Here is a 13,919-nt window from a genome sequence, read left to right as displayed (position 1 = left end):
ATAATGGGACGGACGGACAACCTGAAAACAATATGGCTGCTGCTCTGACTGTCGCCAGCTTGGAAAAATCAGCAGATTAAATTTAGATAATAATAAAACACAACATGGCTGCTTATTCAAGTGACTCCTTATAAGTAATTAAAGCTGTTGGCTTGACGTGGAGTGAGTGGAAGCAGCAAGTCGGAGCTCGACAGAGGATCAAACACCCTCACAAGAAGAAGAAATGATCAAAAGATACAGAGCAGCAGATTCTCTCTGCAGTGAAAACCAACAGCTTTCATCCTCACTCTCACTGCAAGTCAGCAGCTTTTTGTGGGATGGAGAGGATGGGGAGGATGGGGCTGTGTGGGGTGTTTATGTGGACATTTCTTAATACTGATTCCGTAAAGAGACAATCACAGAGGAATCATGGCCAGGATCCAGGCGACGGGTTTTAAACCTCTTACCTCACTTCTGTCTGCAGGTTTATTTATATCAAACAGTCAGAGTCGCCCCCGGGAGCTGACATAACACACTGCTTTAATGCCCAGACCGTGTCCCTTGTTCAGGCTGCGTTCAGTGTGTGTGCCCAGTGTTAACTTCACATCAGCACAATGCTCTCACTCTCGCTCTAATGCCTCGCTGACAGCACCAGGATTTGGATGCTGCAGCTCTGACTCTGCAGGCGGATATTTACAACAACAATATGCTTGATATGTGGCTGTAAATAAAAAGTCTGGGATCATCATAAAGTTAAAAAAGAACAAAAAAAAAAAACCCCGACATCAAGAAAAATTCATTTTCACTGAGCATCCAGTTTCCTTTGGAACGCTGGCTGCAAAGGTCTGAGAGTGGTTAGAAGGAAGAGAAAGAAAAGATGGAAGGAAGGATCATTGATCAGGCACAAAGACACACAAAACAACCACAAAGAGACAAAACAACATCAAAGAGACACAAAACAACCACAAAGAGACGGAGAACAACCACAAAGAGACAAAACAACCACAACAAGACACAAAACAACCCTGAAGAGACGGAGAACAACCACAAAGAGACACAAAACAACCACAAAGAGAGGAAAACAACCACAAAGAGACTGAGAACAACCGCAAAGAGACACAAAACAACCACAAAGAGACACAAAACAACCGTGAGGAGACAGAGAACAACCACAAAGAGACGGAGAACAACCACAAAGAGACACAAAACAACCGGGAGGAGACAGAGAACAACCACAAAGAGACGGAGAACAACCGCAAAGAGACACAAAACACCCACAAAGAGACACAAAACAACCGTGAGGAGACAGAGAACAACCACAAAGAGACGGAGAACAACCGCAAAGAGACACAAAACACCCACAAAGAGACACAAAACAACCGTGAGGAGACAGAGAACAACCACAAAGAGACGGAGAACAACCGCAAAGAGACACAAAACACCCACAAAGAGACACAAAACAACCGTGAGGAGACAGAGAACAACCACAAAGAGACGGAGAACAACCGCAAAGAGACACAAAACAACCACAAAGAGACACAAAACAACCCTGAAGAGACAGAGAACAACCACAAAGAGACATAACAACCACAAAGAATCGGAGAACAACCTCAAAGAGACACACAACAACCCTGAAGAGACAGAGAACAACCACAAAGAGACATAACAACCACAAAGAGACATAACAACCACAAAGAGACATAACAACCACAAAGAATCGGAGAACAACCTCAAAGAGACACACAACAACCCTGAAGAGACGGAGAACAACCACAAAGAGACACAACAACCACAAACAGATGCAAAACCACCACAACAAGTGGACTCAAATCTTATCTCAAACAATCTTATATTAAACCATCTTGCCTTTTATGATCTTATATCACATGATCTAATCTTAAAAGATCTTGTTCCTACCCTCTGCTTCATTCTGCTGTGGAGCGTCCTGAACCTAAACCTTCACAGGCTCGATCTCCTGCATTAAGATAATGAATATAATGTTGTCAGGTCTCAGCAGGACGATGTGTCCTGTAGTGACCTGACAACAAACCTCCAAGCAGCTGTTTATTTACCATCAGAGGGACAGAGGATTTTAAGATACAGCTCCTCTCTGTGTCAGAAGGGTTTAAGTTGTGTTTATTTGAAGGGTTGGGACATTAATACCTTCATCCCTCCAAACTCATGTGAAGTATAAATAGAAGCACTGCAGGGTAGGAAATATATTCAAGTGTGTTATTTCCCCTTCACTTCATTAGAGTTAAATATGAAAAGGAAATTGGAAAATGCTCCAGCAGCCGTGGCTCTTTACACAAACTCATTCTGACAATTTGTCTCTGAAATATTCTGGTCGTTTTCAGGCAGGAGGACGTTTATCAAACCAAATCACTTCATCCATCACAAATCAGTGAGTGTCAGGAGGGACTGAGGCCATGTCTGTACTGTAGGTTTCACCAGATTCATCCTGTTTTCTGCTCGATTTTCCCCCGACAGCTCAGTTAATGAAAACATGTTGGACCACAATAAATCTGAACTATGTTTGAAGTGTATTTCTGAGGTTGTGTGTTTGGACTTGGAAATACTGTATTGGAACTAGAATTACCTCCTCCGCAACTCAGTTTCAGGTCACATCCCTGTTCATCCAGAGTCATATAGAATATTAACAATTTGTGTGGCATTTTGTCATAATTGGTGTGTGAAGTCTTGAGTAATGGCAGTGTATTGTGACGTCTAATCAGTTCATCCTTGAGTCCAAGTGAATATTTGTGCCAAATTTAAAGAAGTTCCGTCAAGGCGTTGCTGAGATATTATATTCACAAGGCCAAAACCGTGGTTTGTGAGGTCACTACAACCTTAACCTTTGACTCACCAAAATCTAATCAGGTCATCCTTGAGTTCTAGTGAATATTTGTGCCAAATTTGAAGAAGTTACGTAAAAGCCGTTACTGAGATATCCTGTCAACGAGAATGCGACGAACAGACAACCTGAAAACAAAATGGCGCCAGTTCTTATGTCGTGGCGCGGAGGACTTAAAATTAAATCAATCAAAAGGCAATAAAGTGAAGAAGTCTGAATACTTTCTTTCTTAAATGCAGTATTTCTAGAGTATTTGTACTTTAACTTAAAGAAAAGGATTTGAGAACATGTTACAGTTTAATTTCTTTTTTAATTAAGAGGGAAAACGTTGTTGTTTATATGACGCAGCCGCTTCACGTTTAATGAAGAACTCCGTCCATCCAGCTGAGGTCATTAGGGGATAGTGACGTCATCCGGAGGCTGAAGGAGGCGGGGCGTTTCGTCCAAACATCCCGCGCGGTGGCGGGCAGCTCGTGAGAGGAACACCTGGAGGAGAGGTGAACAGCAGCTCGCGGAACGCGGTACGTGGAACTTTTTTTCCCTCCTCCGCTTTGTTTTCGGCACCATGTGGGCGCGAGCTGTGCTGTGCGCGGCGCTGCTGTCCGCGCTCTGCCCGGCGGGAAGGACGGAAGCCGAGAGGGACGAGAGAGAGGTCCAGGACTACCGGTACAACTCAAACAGACTGGTGGGTCTGACTCTGAGTTTCTATTTATTACTTAAATTATTTCATATTTCTTACTTTTTATCTTTAGCTTTTATTATTCCGTTTTTAATTCATGATTATTTAAATAGAATAAATAAAATATATGTGGCATATGTTCAAACTATGTCTCTGCAGGAAATAACTGTAATAATAATAATAATGAATTGAATATTATTACTGATGCATTAACACGCCTTATGAAAATGTTATATGTACATATATCAAATCACCATATATGTTCATATAAAATAAAAACAAAAATGTAAAACTTATAAATTTAACCTATTAGTAATTGGAACTATTTCATATATTGACATATATGTCTATCCCATAGAAATATGTATGTTTATGTATGTATGATTGTATTGTGAGATATGTTACATAAATATATCCATCCCATACACTGTCAGTATATGTTGATGTTATAAATAGTGACAGACATGTTTCAGATTAATGAGAAATTAATGAGAAAAAACATTTTTATCTGTATGTTGTTTTAATAAACGTGCATATATATAAATTAAATATATACTGTTAACATATATGGTCACAACATGTTATATTATATAAAAAAATCATCATATAGATATTTTTAATATATGTAAATGTTTTACTGTGGGTATCCTATATATGTTATAAACTTGTATCTTCATATATCCGGAGGATGCATATATTATGTGATAATAGTATAAGTGACGTCACTCTCCATATAGGCACATATGTCGCAGCTGATTTTTACAAGTGTATATAATGTTAGATGTTTTCATTCACTGTAGAAGAATAAATGCTTGTTATAGGTTTTTAAATCTTTAGAGTAACTGTTCAATAAATGTTGACTTATAAAGAAGCAGAAAATTCAAATATAAAATTAAAAACACGAATCAACAGCAGCACAAACTGAAACTGGTTTCAGCTGGGTGTTCCTAATAATGTGGACACTGAGTGTAATTGATCATAGTGTCTGTATGTGATGCAGTGATGATGTCGAGGACACATCTGACTAATTTAACTTTTGGGTTGATGAAGAGTTTGTAAAAATGTGACGACACATATTAAGTGAAACTGAGAAGTGGGTGGTCGGTGACGTGCAGCTCAGTGAAGATGAAAATGATTTTCTGATTATAGGCTTTAAATTGATCGAATTGATCCTCTGACTTCTCACCTGTCAGCTTTATGTCTGACGTGTTTTGTGTTGTTTCTTCCTGCAGCTCGGCGCTCTGCATGAAGTGCTGGAGAAGCTGCAGACGAAGAGGATTAATCCCTGGGAGAAGAAGTATGGACAGGTCCCCTCTGTGAGTCAGACACTGTGGAGACACGTGGATTAAAGTCATTTATGACACATTCAAAGAGAAAAAGTTTGAGGTTTGTTATGAAATAACATTAAAAATAATCACAGGATTCAAACTCTCTGAAGCTGCTCGTGAACGCATCACGGCTTTGTGTTGAAGCAGCTGATTTTTATCTCATGATTTGTTCATTTATCTTTGAACATATTTAAAAAATGACATTGTTGTCAAACTATTTAAACTAAAGTATTTAGTTTCTTAAAGGCACAGTCTGATTCACAGCTGAATAAACAGTGAGCTGCTGTAACACAGTAACGTTCAGTGATGCTGTTGTTTGTATCGTGTTCTCTTATATTTATGTATATTACCACGAGTGTAGTACTTTTACTTGTTTATAAGTACTGGAGCGCACCTATGATGCGTTCCCATGGCAACAAGTTTACATACATTAGTCAACTATAACTGACCACACGATCAAATGTTAGACTGACTTTATGTTGCAACTCATTTATTTACAAAAACAACAGGTTACACTGATACTGACATCATGTCCATATCCTGTTAAATGACATATATATATATTATATAATTTTATATATTGTATTCTGTAAATAAGTGAGTTGCAACACGACTTTGTTAGATCCCAACACTGATGGATTCTATTAATAATAAGATATAAAGGATTATTATTATTATATTAGTATTATTTTGTAATTATGTGATACTTCATATAAAGAATCAAGAATAAAACTAAATTCAGCAAATTCAACTTAAAGTTCAACAGTCAGTTTATCAGTTATTTTAAAAAAGAAAATCTTTGAAAACCTCTCCACCTGCAGCTACTGGCAACTTTTAAGGTGGAATGTTTTCTTTTGTGTCGACAGCATGAATCATCACAGGGCTTCAGGGCAGAGCAGCTGTATTAATTAGACTGTACAGGTGTACCTAATAAAGTGGACAGAGTACACAGGAGTCTATGTAGTTTATATTTAAATGTTATTTAAATATCAGTCAGGTGCTCTGCTGCAGTGACGTCTGTTTGACACAAGGTGGCGACACAAAATGAAGTGAAAAATACTTTGAATTCTTCAGTTACAATCTATATTAGTGCTTTAACATCACCGATGCATCTACATGTGATCACCATTATATTTTATGATCATGTGGTTTGAATGTGTGGGGGAGCAGTGATGTCACAGGAAAAGTGTTTCCTTCATTTCATATTTTAATAGACGTTAAAAACAGGAAAGAGAATTTATAAATGAACGATCAATAAATACCAAAGGTTTAAAAATGGATTCACAAAAACATTAATTCAGCAGATTTCAGATAAACAGCGCAGTAAAAACAACATTTCCCTCTGAGATGCAGCAGTTAAAATATGAAGTGAAATTAAATATTAACAGGTGTAAAGTTCCTCAGAACAGAACAGAACAAAACAGAGTAGAGTAGAACAGAGTAGAATATAATAGATTAGAATAGAAAGCCTTTATTGTAATTAAAAATACAACGAATGAATCCTGACTGGTCCATGTAAGTTAAAAAGAAAACATTGCACACAATAAATCACAGTTAAAAACCTGGTATTAAAAAGCAGCATATACTCACAGCTCCGGGTTTCCCAGTTGTTCTAGATGAGACAGTCGTGTTGTGTTTGAGTACAGTGTGTAAATGTGGCTCTTCTCGTCCACAGTGCGACCTCGGGGAACACTGCGCCGTCAGGAAAGGATCTCGTATCGGAAAGATGTGCGACTGCCCCCGAGGAGCTTTCTGTAACTTCTTCCTGCTGAAGTGCTTATGAGCCAATCACATCCACACAGCGAGAGTATATTTTAAAAATAATGTATATTTTCCAAATATAAATATATATGAAAATCTTTGTGATGTAAAGTAGCCTTTAGAGTGGAATAAATCCTTAAAGTGAAGACAATCTTTTTGTCCACTTGTGTTGCATTAAAGGTGTTTTATCTTCTTTTCTCCATTTGTCTCGCTGCTTTTTGAAGCTTCGTTGTGGCTGAAAACAGTGACACGTTTGTTTGTTTATATATAAATTAATTGACAATAAGAGTTTGAGTTTTAATGACCTTTAATATTTACATTTTTCTGAATGTTTCATCCAGGTTCAGTCTTTTCTTTGATTCCTACAAGCTGCTAAAAACTGTGGTGAAGTTAGTTCAGGGTCATCAGGAAACTGGAGTTTCTCAACCACTGAACCATTTCACATTTAGCCTCGTCAGCATCGACCCCGAGCCTCAGAGCATGTTGTTGTTGTAGCGCCCTCTTCAGGACAGAGACTCGTCTGCAGCCTGACGGATGAACTGTGTGACTGTATGTGACTGAGTCCAGGTTTTAGTAAAGACCCGCGTCCACAACAAAAAACTAACTTTTTAGATTTATGAACTTTATTTTTTGGAAAAGCTCCGTTTGAGAGAAAAATGTTTCAGTGTGGATTAAAATATATTTACACATTTAACTGTTAGAGTCAATGTTTATTGTAAATTCTATTTTAACAAATTTCATAATTTATTGAACGGATGTAAATCCTTCTAGTTTATGATTTGAATTGAAATTTAAGTAATTACTTTGGATTTATTTTGTATTGTGACGAGTCAGATGATCAGCTGATAGGAGGCGGGACTGAGTTCGGTCTTTAGTTTTCAGCAAACATGTTGGAAACGTGAGACGGGGAATCGGTTCAGTCTGACTTTAGACTAGAATAATAAATATACAATAATAATGAATCAGCCAAATGAGTCGGTGAGTGAGTGGAGAAGCGGCGCCCTGTCCAGGTGACACGGATTTAAAGTAGTTGAGGGAACAGGTGAGTGACCACAGGAAGTTTAAATCTTCACACTGCTGTTCATTCATTCACCCGTCTCCTGCCTCGTTAGCTGCCCTCACTCTTCATTGTCACGTTAATATGAATCACTAATATATTATAGCATATTGAATGATTACAGCTAAATTACCATCACACTACCTAGTAATTATTATAAACACGTCAAATATATACGCTTCATAATATCTGTACGTTTGCCTATTGATATATTTGTTTTTTGGCTCGTCACAATATTTCACCAATAAAATAAAAGTTCTCTAAACGGTGAAACACCTTCATTCCTTCAGAGTAAAGGTGAATAAAAAGCATCAACAGGTAGAAAACACGTGATGTGACTGATCATTTAAGAATTTAAACTTCTGGTTGTTTCTACGTGTGAAGAAGCTTCTGAGCTCGATGGTGAAATCTCTTTCAAGTCAGTAACAACATTATCACCTGTGTGAGAAACAAATCCAAACAACTAACAGCTGTTTTTCATTTTCCTCCACATTTATTCAGACATGTTCCCCCGTCTTTCTCTACATCAGTGAAGAAAAGAAAAGATAATTTAACAGCGGTGGAGCTTCGAGGGTAGAAACATGTGAAACCGAGACGTCCACAAATCACCAGTCCTGCACAGCAGAGTGTTTTTGTCCCAACGGGTTTTTATTAGGAAGATACTTTACAGACGTCTAGACTCCTCGGGGCTGCTTGAAGTTCATGCCGACGGTGGGCTGGGTCACCTGCAGGTTGGACAGACTGCCGAAGTCCTGGAGGACAGGGGAGAAACTGGTCTGAGAACTGGTGTGGACCAACATGAACAATGAGGAAAGTGCAGGTTTCAGAGATAAAAGCTGTCTGAGAGCGCCAGGGTCTGACAGGAACTGATCGTCCTACAAACACGGGAAAGGCTCGCAGCTTTATCTCCCTGTACTATCAATGACCTGGCGACAGGGACGCCATGATCACTTTCGATACAGGGTTCATGTTTGCAGAGTTTTACATCACATCATTAATTTAAGCTTTAGCTCTGTATCAGGACGTCAGATGCTGATTAAAAGTCGAGTTAATTTAAATCAGTTCTTCGTTATCAGATAGAATGTAAACCGACAATTCTCTATTTCAATAAATTATAACTCCATTTCTCACAATCTTAAAGTTTAATGAAGAAAAATAAAGACAAGTGTTTAAAGAAGAAACCATTTTAGCATTTTAAACTTTAATCTAATTAATAACTAAGGATGTCGTTTTAAGTTTAACTATTCATTTAGTCGAGAGTTTTTATAATATATATTTTAAAATGACTGAACAGGTTTGATTCTTGATCTGAAAACGTTGAAACACTAGTGATGTATGATGAGACGTCAAGATCCAAGTCAGTGTCAGAAACAGCTGAGCTTTTCTGGTGAAGCGCGTATCGCTTTTGTTTGCTGTTTGATTTATGGAGCGACGGCGACATTAGACCTGAGAGAAGTGATTCATTCTACAGTTTCAGGTTCATAACACCGACTGCTTTTATTTGAGATGGATCCACAGAGAAACTACAACTACAGTTTGATCTCATTTCTCATAATAAAGTTCCAGATTAATGGTGCAACATTAATGTAGATGCTTTAAGTAAAATATATTGTTGATTGTTTTTATAGCGGTTATTATAAAGCTCTGCTCAGAATACAGAGGATCAGTTTACACTGAGACGTGCCTGTAGGAGTTTCTCTTTCCTCCTGAAGCTTCAGAGTTTGTGACTCTTCAGACCATCAGTGGCCGGCGTCTTTAACGACCTCATTACTCTGAAGTGTTTCAGCTCATCAGATGAACTTTAGCTTCTGAAAAACTTTTTACAAAGAGCTCATCTTCAGGACGTTCAACTCTCGGCCTCAGGTGATGTGCGAGTTTCCGTCTGTTCATCGTTAAAGAGCTTGGGTCAGAGCCGAGGCTGTAACGTCATTATTAACGATTATCACTGAGGCCTCAGACGGAGCAGCTTCTCTCTGATCAGTGTTTTTACTTTCATCAAGTCGTTTCGTTTCTGTCTGCTGAGCTCAACGTTCCCTCTAATAAATATATGAACACACACAGACACCTGAGCACCAGCAGCCACACACTTCATTAAAATATTATTTATTTCTATAAAATCAGTTTGGTTTATATCAAGTTCTAGTTTCACCTGTTTATAAAGTTTACAATTAAAATCCGTCAAATTAAAAAATAATCGTCGTTTCGGAGCAAAAACCTTCCAGAGGTCTCAGGTTTCCTTCGACAGAGTTCCTGCTCCATTTTAAAAATCAAACCAATTAAATCTTGGTTCCTATAGAGATGTATAGACACTTACCAGCAGCTTCAGCATCTCCTTGGTGTCGGGATCAACTTCAATCAGCTCCTGGTCCAGAGCAGACACCTGGACAGGTGAGAGCACAGAGACGAGTCAGACAGTCACCCTCTCACAGACGTTTCATTACAAAGACATTTTCTATTAAAGCGTAGTTTGACCTCAGGTGACCTCTGACAAAACAACCCGTGGAAGCGTGAGAACATGAAATCTGTTGAACTGAAGTCAAATTAAACAAAGTGTTTAAAAGCTCTTTGAACAGTAAACTCGTTATTGACATCTTTGTTTCATTTCTATTTTTATCCATTTTCTTTTTAATATTGAGCTTTTCTTCTTCAATGAAACATCTAAAACTCTAGTTTGTGAATCTAATGAAAAGTAATGAAACATTTGGAATAAATGAAAATTTAATTCTCTTTGAAACAAGAATTTTTTTTTTTTTTTTTTTTTTTTTTTTTACAAAATCTGGGAACGTTTTTATAAATCACTTCCATAACATCAAAATATCTGACGAGTTGAGACGGCGTCTTAGAGAGGACACAAAGGAAGGAACATTCAGTCCTTCTGAATCCGTCATTATTATCAGTTTAAATGTTATTTCATTTCTTTTTTATCTAATCCAGAGGAGTGTCATGTTTATTGCATCTGGCACTGATCAAGTTCAAACACTGCGAGTCGTTTCACACCCGCCTTCAGGATCAGAGTCGTCCTGGCGTTGTGTGTGTGTGGACATTAAAGATAATGAACTCTCTGTTCATCCTCATATTTTGACTTTTTAATCTTTAGTGTATTTCACTGTGTCTTTATCACCGTCATGTTTTCACAGAGGAATCACAACGAATGATTCCTGTTCCTGCTTCAACAGCTCATCTTTACTTTAATACGAGCATGTAACGTAACCCCCCACCCACCCACCAACCCACTCACACACACACACACACACACACACACACACACACACACACAGTGATGCATCACTAGGTTTGTCTGAGAGCGCCAGGGTCTGACAGGAACTGATCGTCCTACAAACACGGGAAAGGCTCGCAGCTTTATCTCCCTGTACTATCAATGACCTGGCGACAGGGACGCCATGATCACTTTCGATACAGGGTTCATGTTTGCAGAGTTTTACATCACATCATTAATTTAAGCTAAGAAGGAGAAGACGGAGACAGACAAACACACATGGACTAAAACAGACCAGAACCTCATCACAAAACAGAATCGCTTCTTATTCTGCCTCTAAACTAAAGGTGACACACAGGTCAGATGTAACCTGATTCCTCAGCTGACTACAGGACTGACAGTGACTCACTGACAACCATCACATCTGCAGAGCTGTAACAGCACCGGCCTCCATGTTGCCAACTTTATTTAAAAGCCACTTGTTGACAGGAAAACAGACCTGATCATTAACTACAAACGTTCCTCCATCAGCTCTGGACCATCAGACACCAGCTTCAAACATTACAGCTGCACCAACATCTGATCAGCGTCAAAGAAACTGAACCTCAAAACTTTCACTGGACTGTGGTGACGTGATTATTACCAGCAGTTTCGCCAGTTTAATGAACCTGTGTTTGTTTCTGGGTGAACATGTGGAGGACAGAACAACAAACAGCTTCTATCTGATCCTGATGAAACTCCACGCCTGAATCCACTCTGAGTTTGAACAGAGGTCTGATGAAACAAGTGATGCCTTCACTGACCTCTGGTACGTAGTTGTCCCTCCTCTCTCTCTCCTCCTCCTGCAGTTTGATGGAGATTCCTCTGACTGGACCTCTCTGGATCCTCTTCATCAGATGTGTCACATACCTGCAGGAGCAGCAGTCAACACACACACACACAAGTTAAAGCCACTGTCTGACGTGGATGTCGCTCCAACATCACAGAGGACGAGCATCAGCTGATTCTGGACTGTGAACACAAGCATGATTTAACTTCCTGGTCGTCTTTGACACTATAAAGGCTGATCTGCAGAAATGCAAAAACAAAAAGCAACAAGGACTGGGCAAAAGGTTTTTAGCTGCTACATTCACTGTCCTGAGCCCTGAGTCTGAAACTGACGTGCTGCAGTTGGCGGTCTTGCTCTGACCGTGTATCATGGTGAATTTAAGGTTTTCATCTGAGTCAGACTGAAAAACGACTCTGCTGCTAATGAGGTCACAATGTTTGTGCTGAAACCATTAAAGCAGGACGTGCAGTTTAGCTGAAGCAGCCTCAGAAAGGTGTTTCAAGCCATGTTTAACTGTAATGCATATTCAAACTGGATGTTTCAAACATGTTTTTAGTCTCACAGGTTGAAAAGAACAATCAGCGCCAAGCTTAGAGAAAATAGACGGATACTTTATTTTTCAGCCTTGTCACTCAGTCGCTTCGGAAAGTCGTGGGTTTAAACATTAAAGAGCAAGTTCAAAATTCTCTGTTGAGAAAGTGAAAAATACCGACTGATTTTAGAGCCACCATCATCTGTGAGGTCTGACTGAGAAACTTACCACCTGGTGCAGACAAGGTGACAAAGTGTTGATGGTAAAAGTTCATTTTTTCTGTGATGTCACTCGAATGTCTGAGAGCGCCAGGGTCTGACAGGAACTGATCATCCTTCAAACACGGGAAAGGCTCGCAGCTTTATCTCCCTGTACTATCAATGACCTGGCGACAGGGACGCCATGATCACTTTCGATACAGGGCAGCCGAAGAAGAAAAAAAAGATGGACTCACCCAGCGATCTTGTTGCGGAGCTTCTTGCTGGGGATGATGGCGATCTCCTCACACACCCTCTTGTTGGTGTGGAAGTCGTTTCCCAGCCGGGTGTAGTATTTCTCGATGATGACCCTGGCGGCCTTCTTCACCGTCTTGGTCCTGACTCGTCCCTGCAGACAGACCCCAGATCACACACACATTACAGTCATGATCTTACAGATATCAAGAGGTTCCCATGATCATAACTGGGAAGCATCGACGTTGTCTACCCAGCTTCAGTCGTGCGAGTAATCTCACTCTGATGATCCGGTAGACATGAACCTACCCGGTCATCGTTATTCTTACCGGACTATATTCACAGCCACAAAAACATACACATCGTCTCCACAGCGTGCTGTCTACAATTTATCATTCAGCTGAGACACCGGGAAATATCTTTAACGGTCGTTTCCCGCTGCTCGAGACGGTCACTAAACCGTCTGCACGCAGGCTCCGGGAGCTGCATTAGCGACCGAGTGGCTAACTCCCTGTTTAGCCACCACAGCTAACTCCCAGTGGCTGATAGTTGATTTAAATTTAACCGTTAAAACGAACAAAGTAAAAAAAAACAATGCACAACAGTATAAGTCTACAGCCCCCGTTAAATTAAACATGTAAAACTCGAGGGAAAACTGCGGCTCATTCAGCTACAAAACGGCTCCTCCGTTAGCATCACCCCAACGCGACAATATCGCAAATAAAACGCTACGTTTGGATCATCTAACGTCAATACAGCATGGATCCGGTAAAACATACTGTCCGGTGTCCGTTGAGGACAAAACCGGGCAATATGCACCGTTAAAACGCCAGGATTAGGTTTGATAGTTCAGGTGGACATGAAACATTTACCCACCATGTTGGATCGGCCTGGTAGAAGAGGACAAGCTAACTTCCGGTGGAAGTTTAAAGGCGCAGACGGAAGTTTAGAAGTGACGCACCGCGGTGACACTGCGACCCCCACCGGCAGGAGGTTTTAACTACAACAACAACCGCCGCTAGTTAGCTAGCTAGCAACGACAGACAGACAGATAGAGAGATAGATAGATAGATGGAGTAACAAACCAAGAAGACAGAACATCCTCACAGTTTGACACACTGTGCTGTCAGAGCATTTTATGTTAAAACTTTTTCTTTTCTTTTTTTTAAATGTTTGTGTTACAGTAATAAAATGATATTTCATGTTCACAGTTTTCACAGAATGAACCATA

At 39.7% G+C, this 13,919-nt stretch overlaps 2 protein-coding genes across 2 annotated transcripts; one reads left to right on the top strand and one right to left on the bottom strand.

Moving 5' to 3' along the window:
* Positions 1–3,318: 3,318 nt before the first annotated feature.
* On the top strand, positions 3,319–6,730 carry LOC111231878 (cocaine- and amphetamine-regulated transcript protein-like). Its single transcript, XM_022759142.1, has 3 exons — positions 3,319–3,518; positions 4,745–4,828; positions 6,516–6,730. Exons 1-3 carry the CDS (start codon positions 3,399–3,401, stop codon positions 6,621–6,623), a joined length of 312 nt encoding a protein of 103 aa, XP_022614863.1. The 5' UTR covers positions 3,319–3,398; the 3' UTR covers positions 6,624–6,730.
* A 1,555-nt stretch (positions 6,731–8,285) lies between these two features.
* Positions 8,286–13,632, bottom strand: rps17 (ribosomal protein S17). Its single transcript, XM_022759153.1, has 5 exons — positions 13,565–13,632; positions 12,691–12,842; positions 11,679–11,784; positions 9,973–10,038; positions 8,286–8,410 (listed from the first exon to the last, which is right to left on the bottom strand). The coding sequence occupies exons 1-5, from the start codon at positions 13,565–13,567 to the stop codon at positions 8,333–8,335; spliced, it is 405 nt and encodes a 134-aa protein (XP_022614874.1). The 5' UTR covers positions 13,568–13,632; the 3' UTR covers positions 8,286–8,332.
* Between the last annotated feature and the right edge of the window lie 287 nt (positions 13,633–13,919).

Source organism: Seriola dumerili, unplaced genomic scaffold (genome assembly GCF_002260705.1).
Source record: "Seriola dumerili isolate Sdu_G_001 unplaced genomic scaffold, Sdu_1.0 BDQW01000320.1, whole genome shotgun sequence".
Lineage (NCBI taxonomy): Eukaryota > Metazoa > Chordata > Actinopteri > Carangiformes > Carangidae > Seriola > Seriola dumerili.
This window is presented reverse-complemented; position numbering and strand designations above follow the sequence as displayed.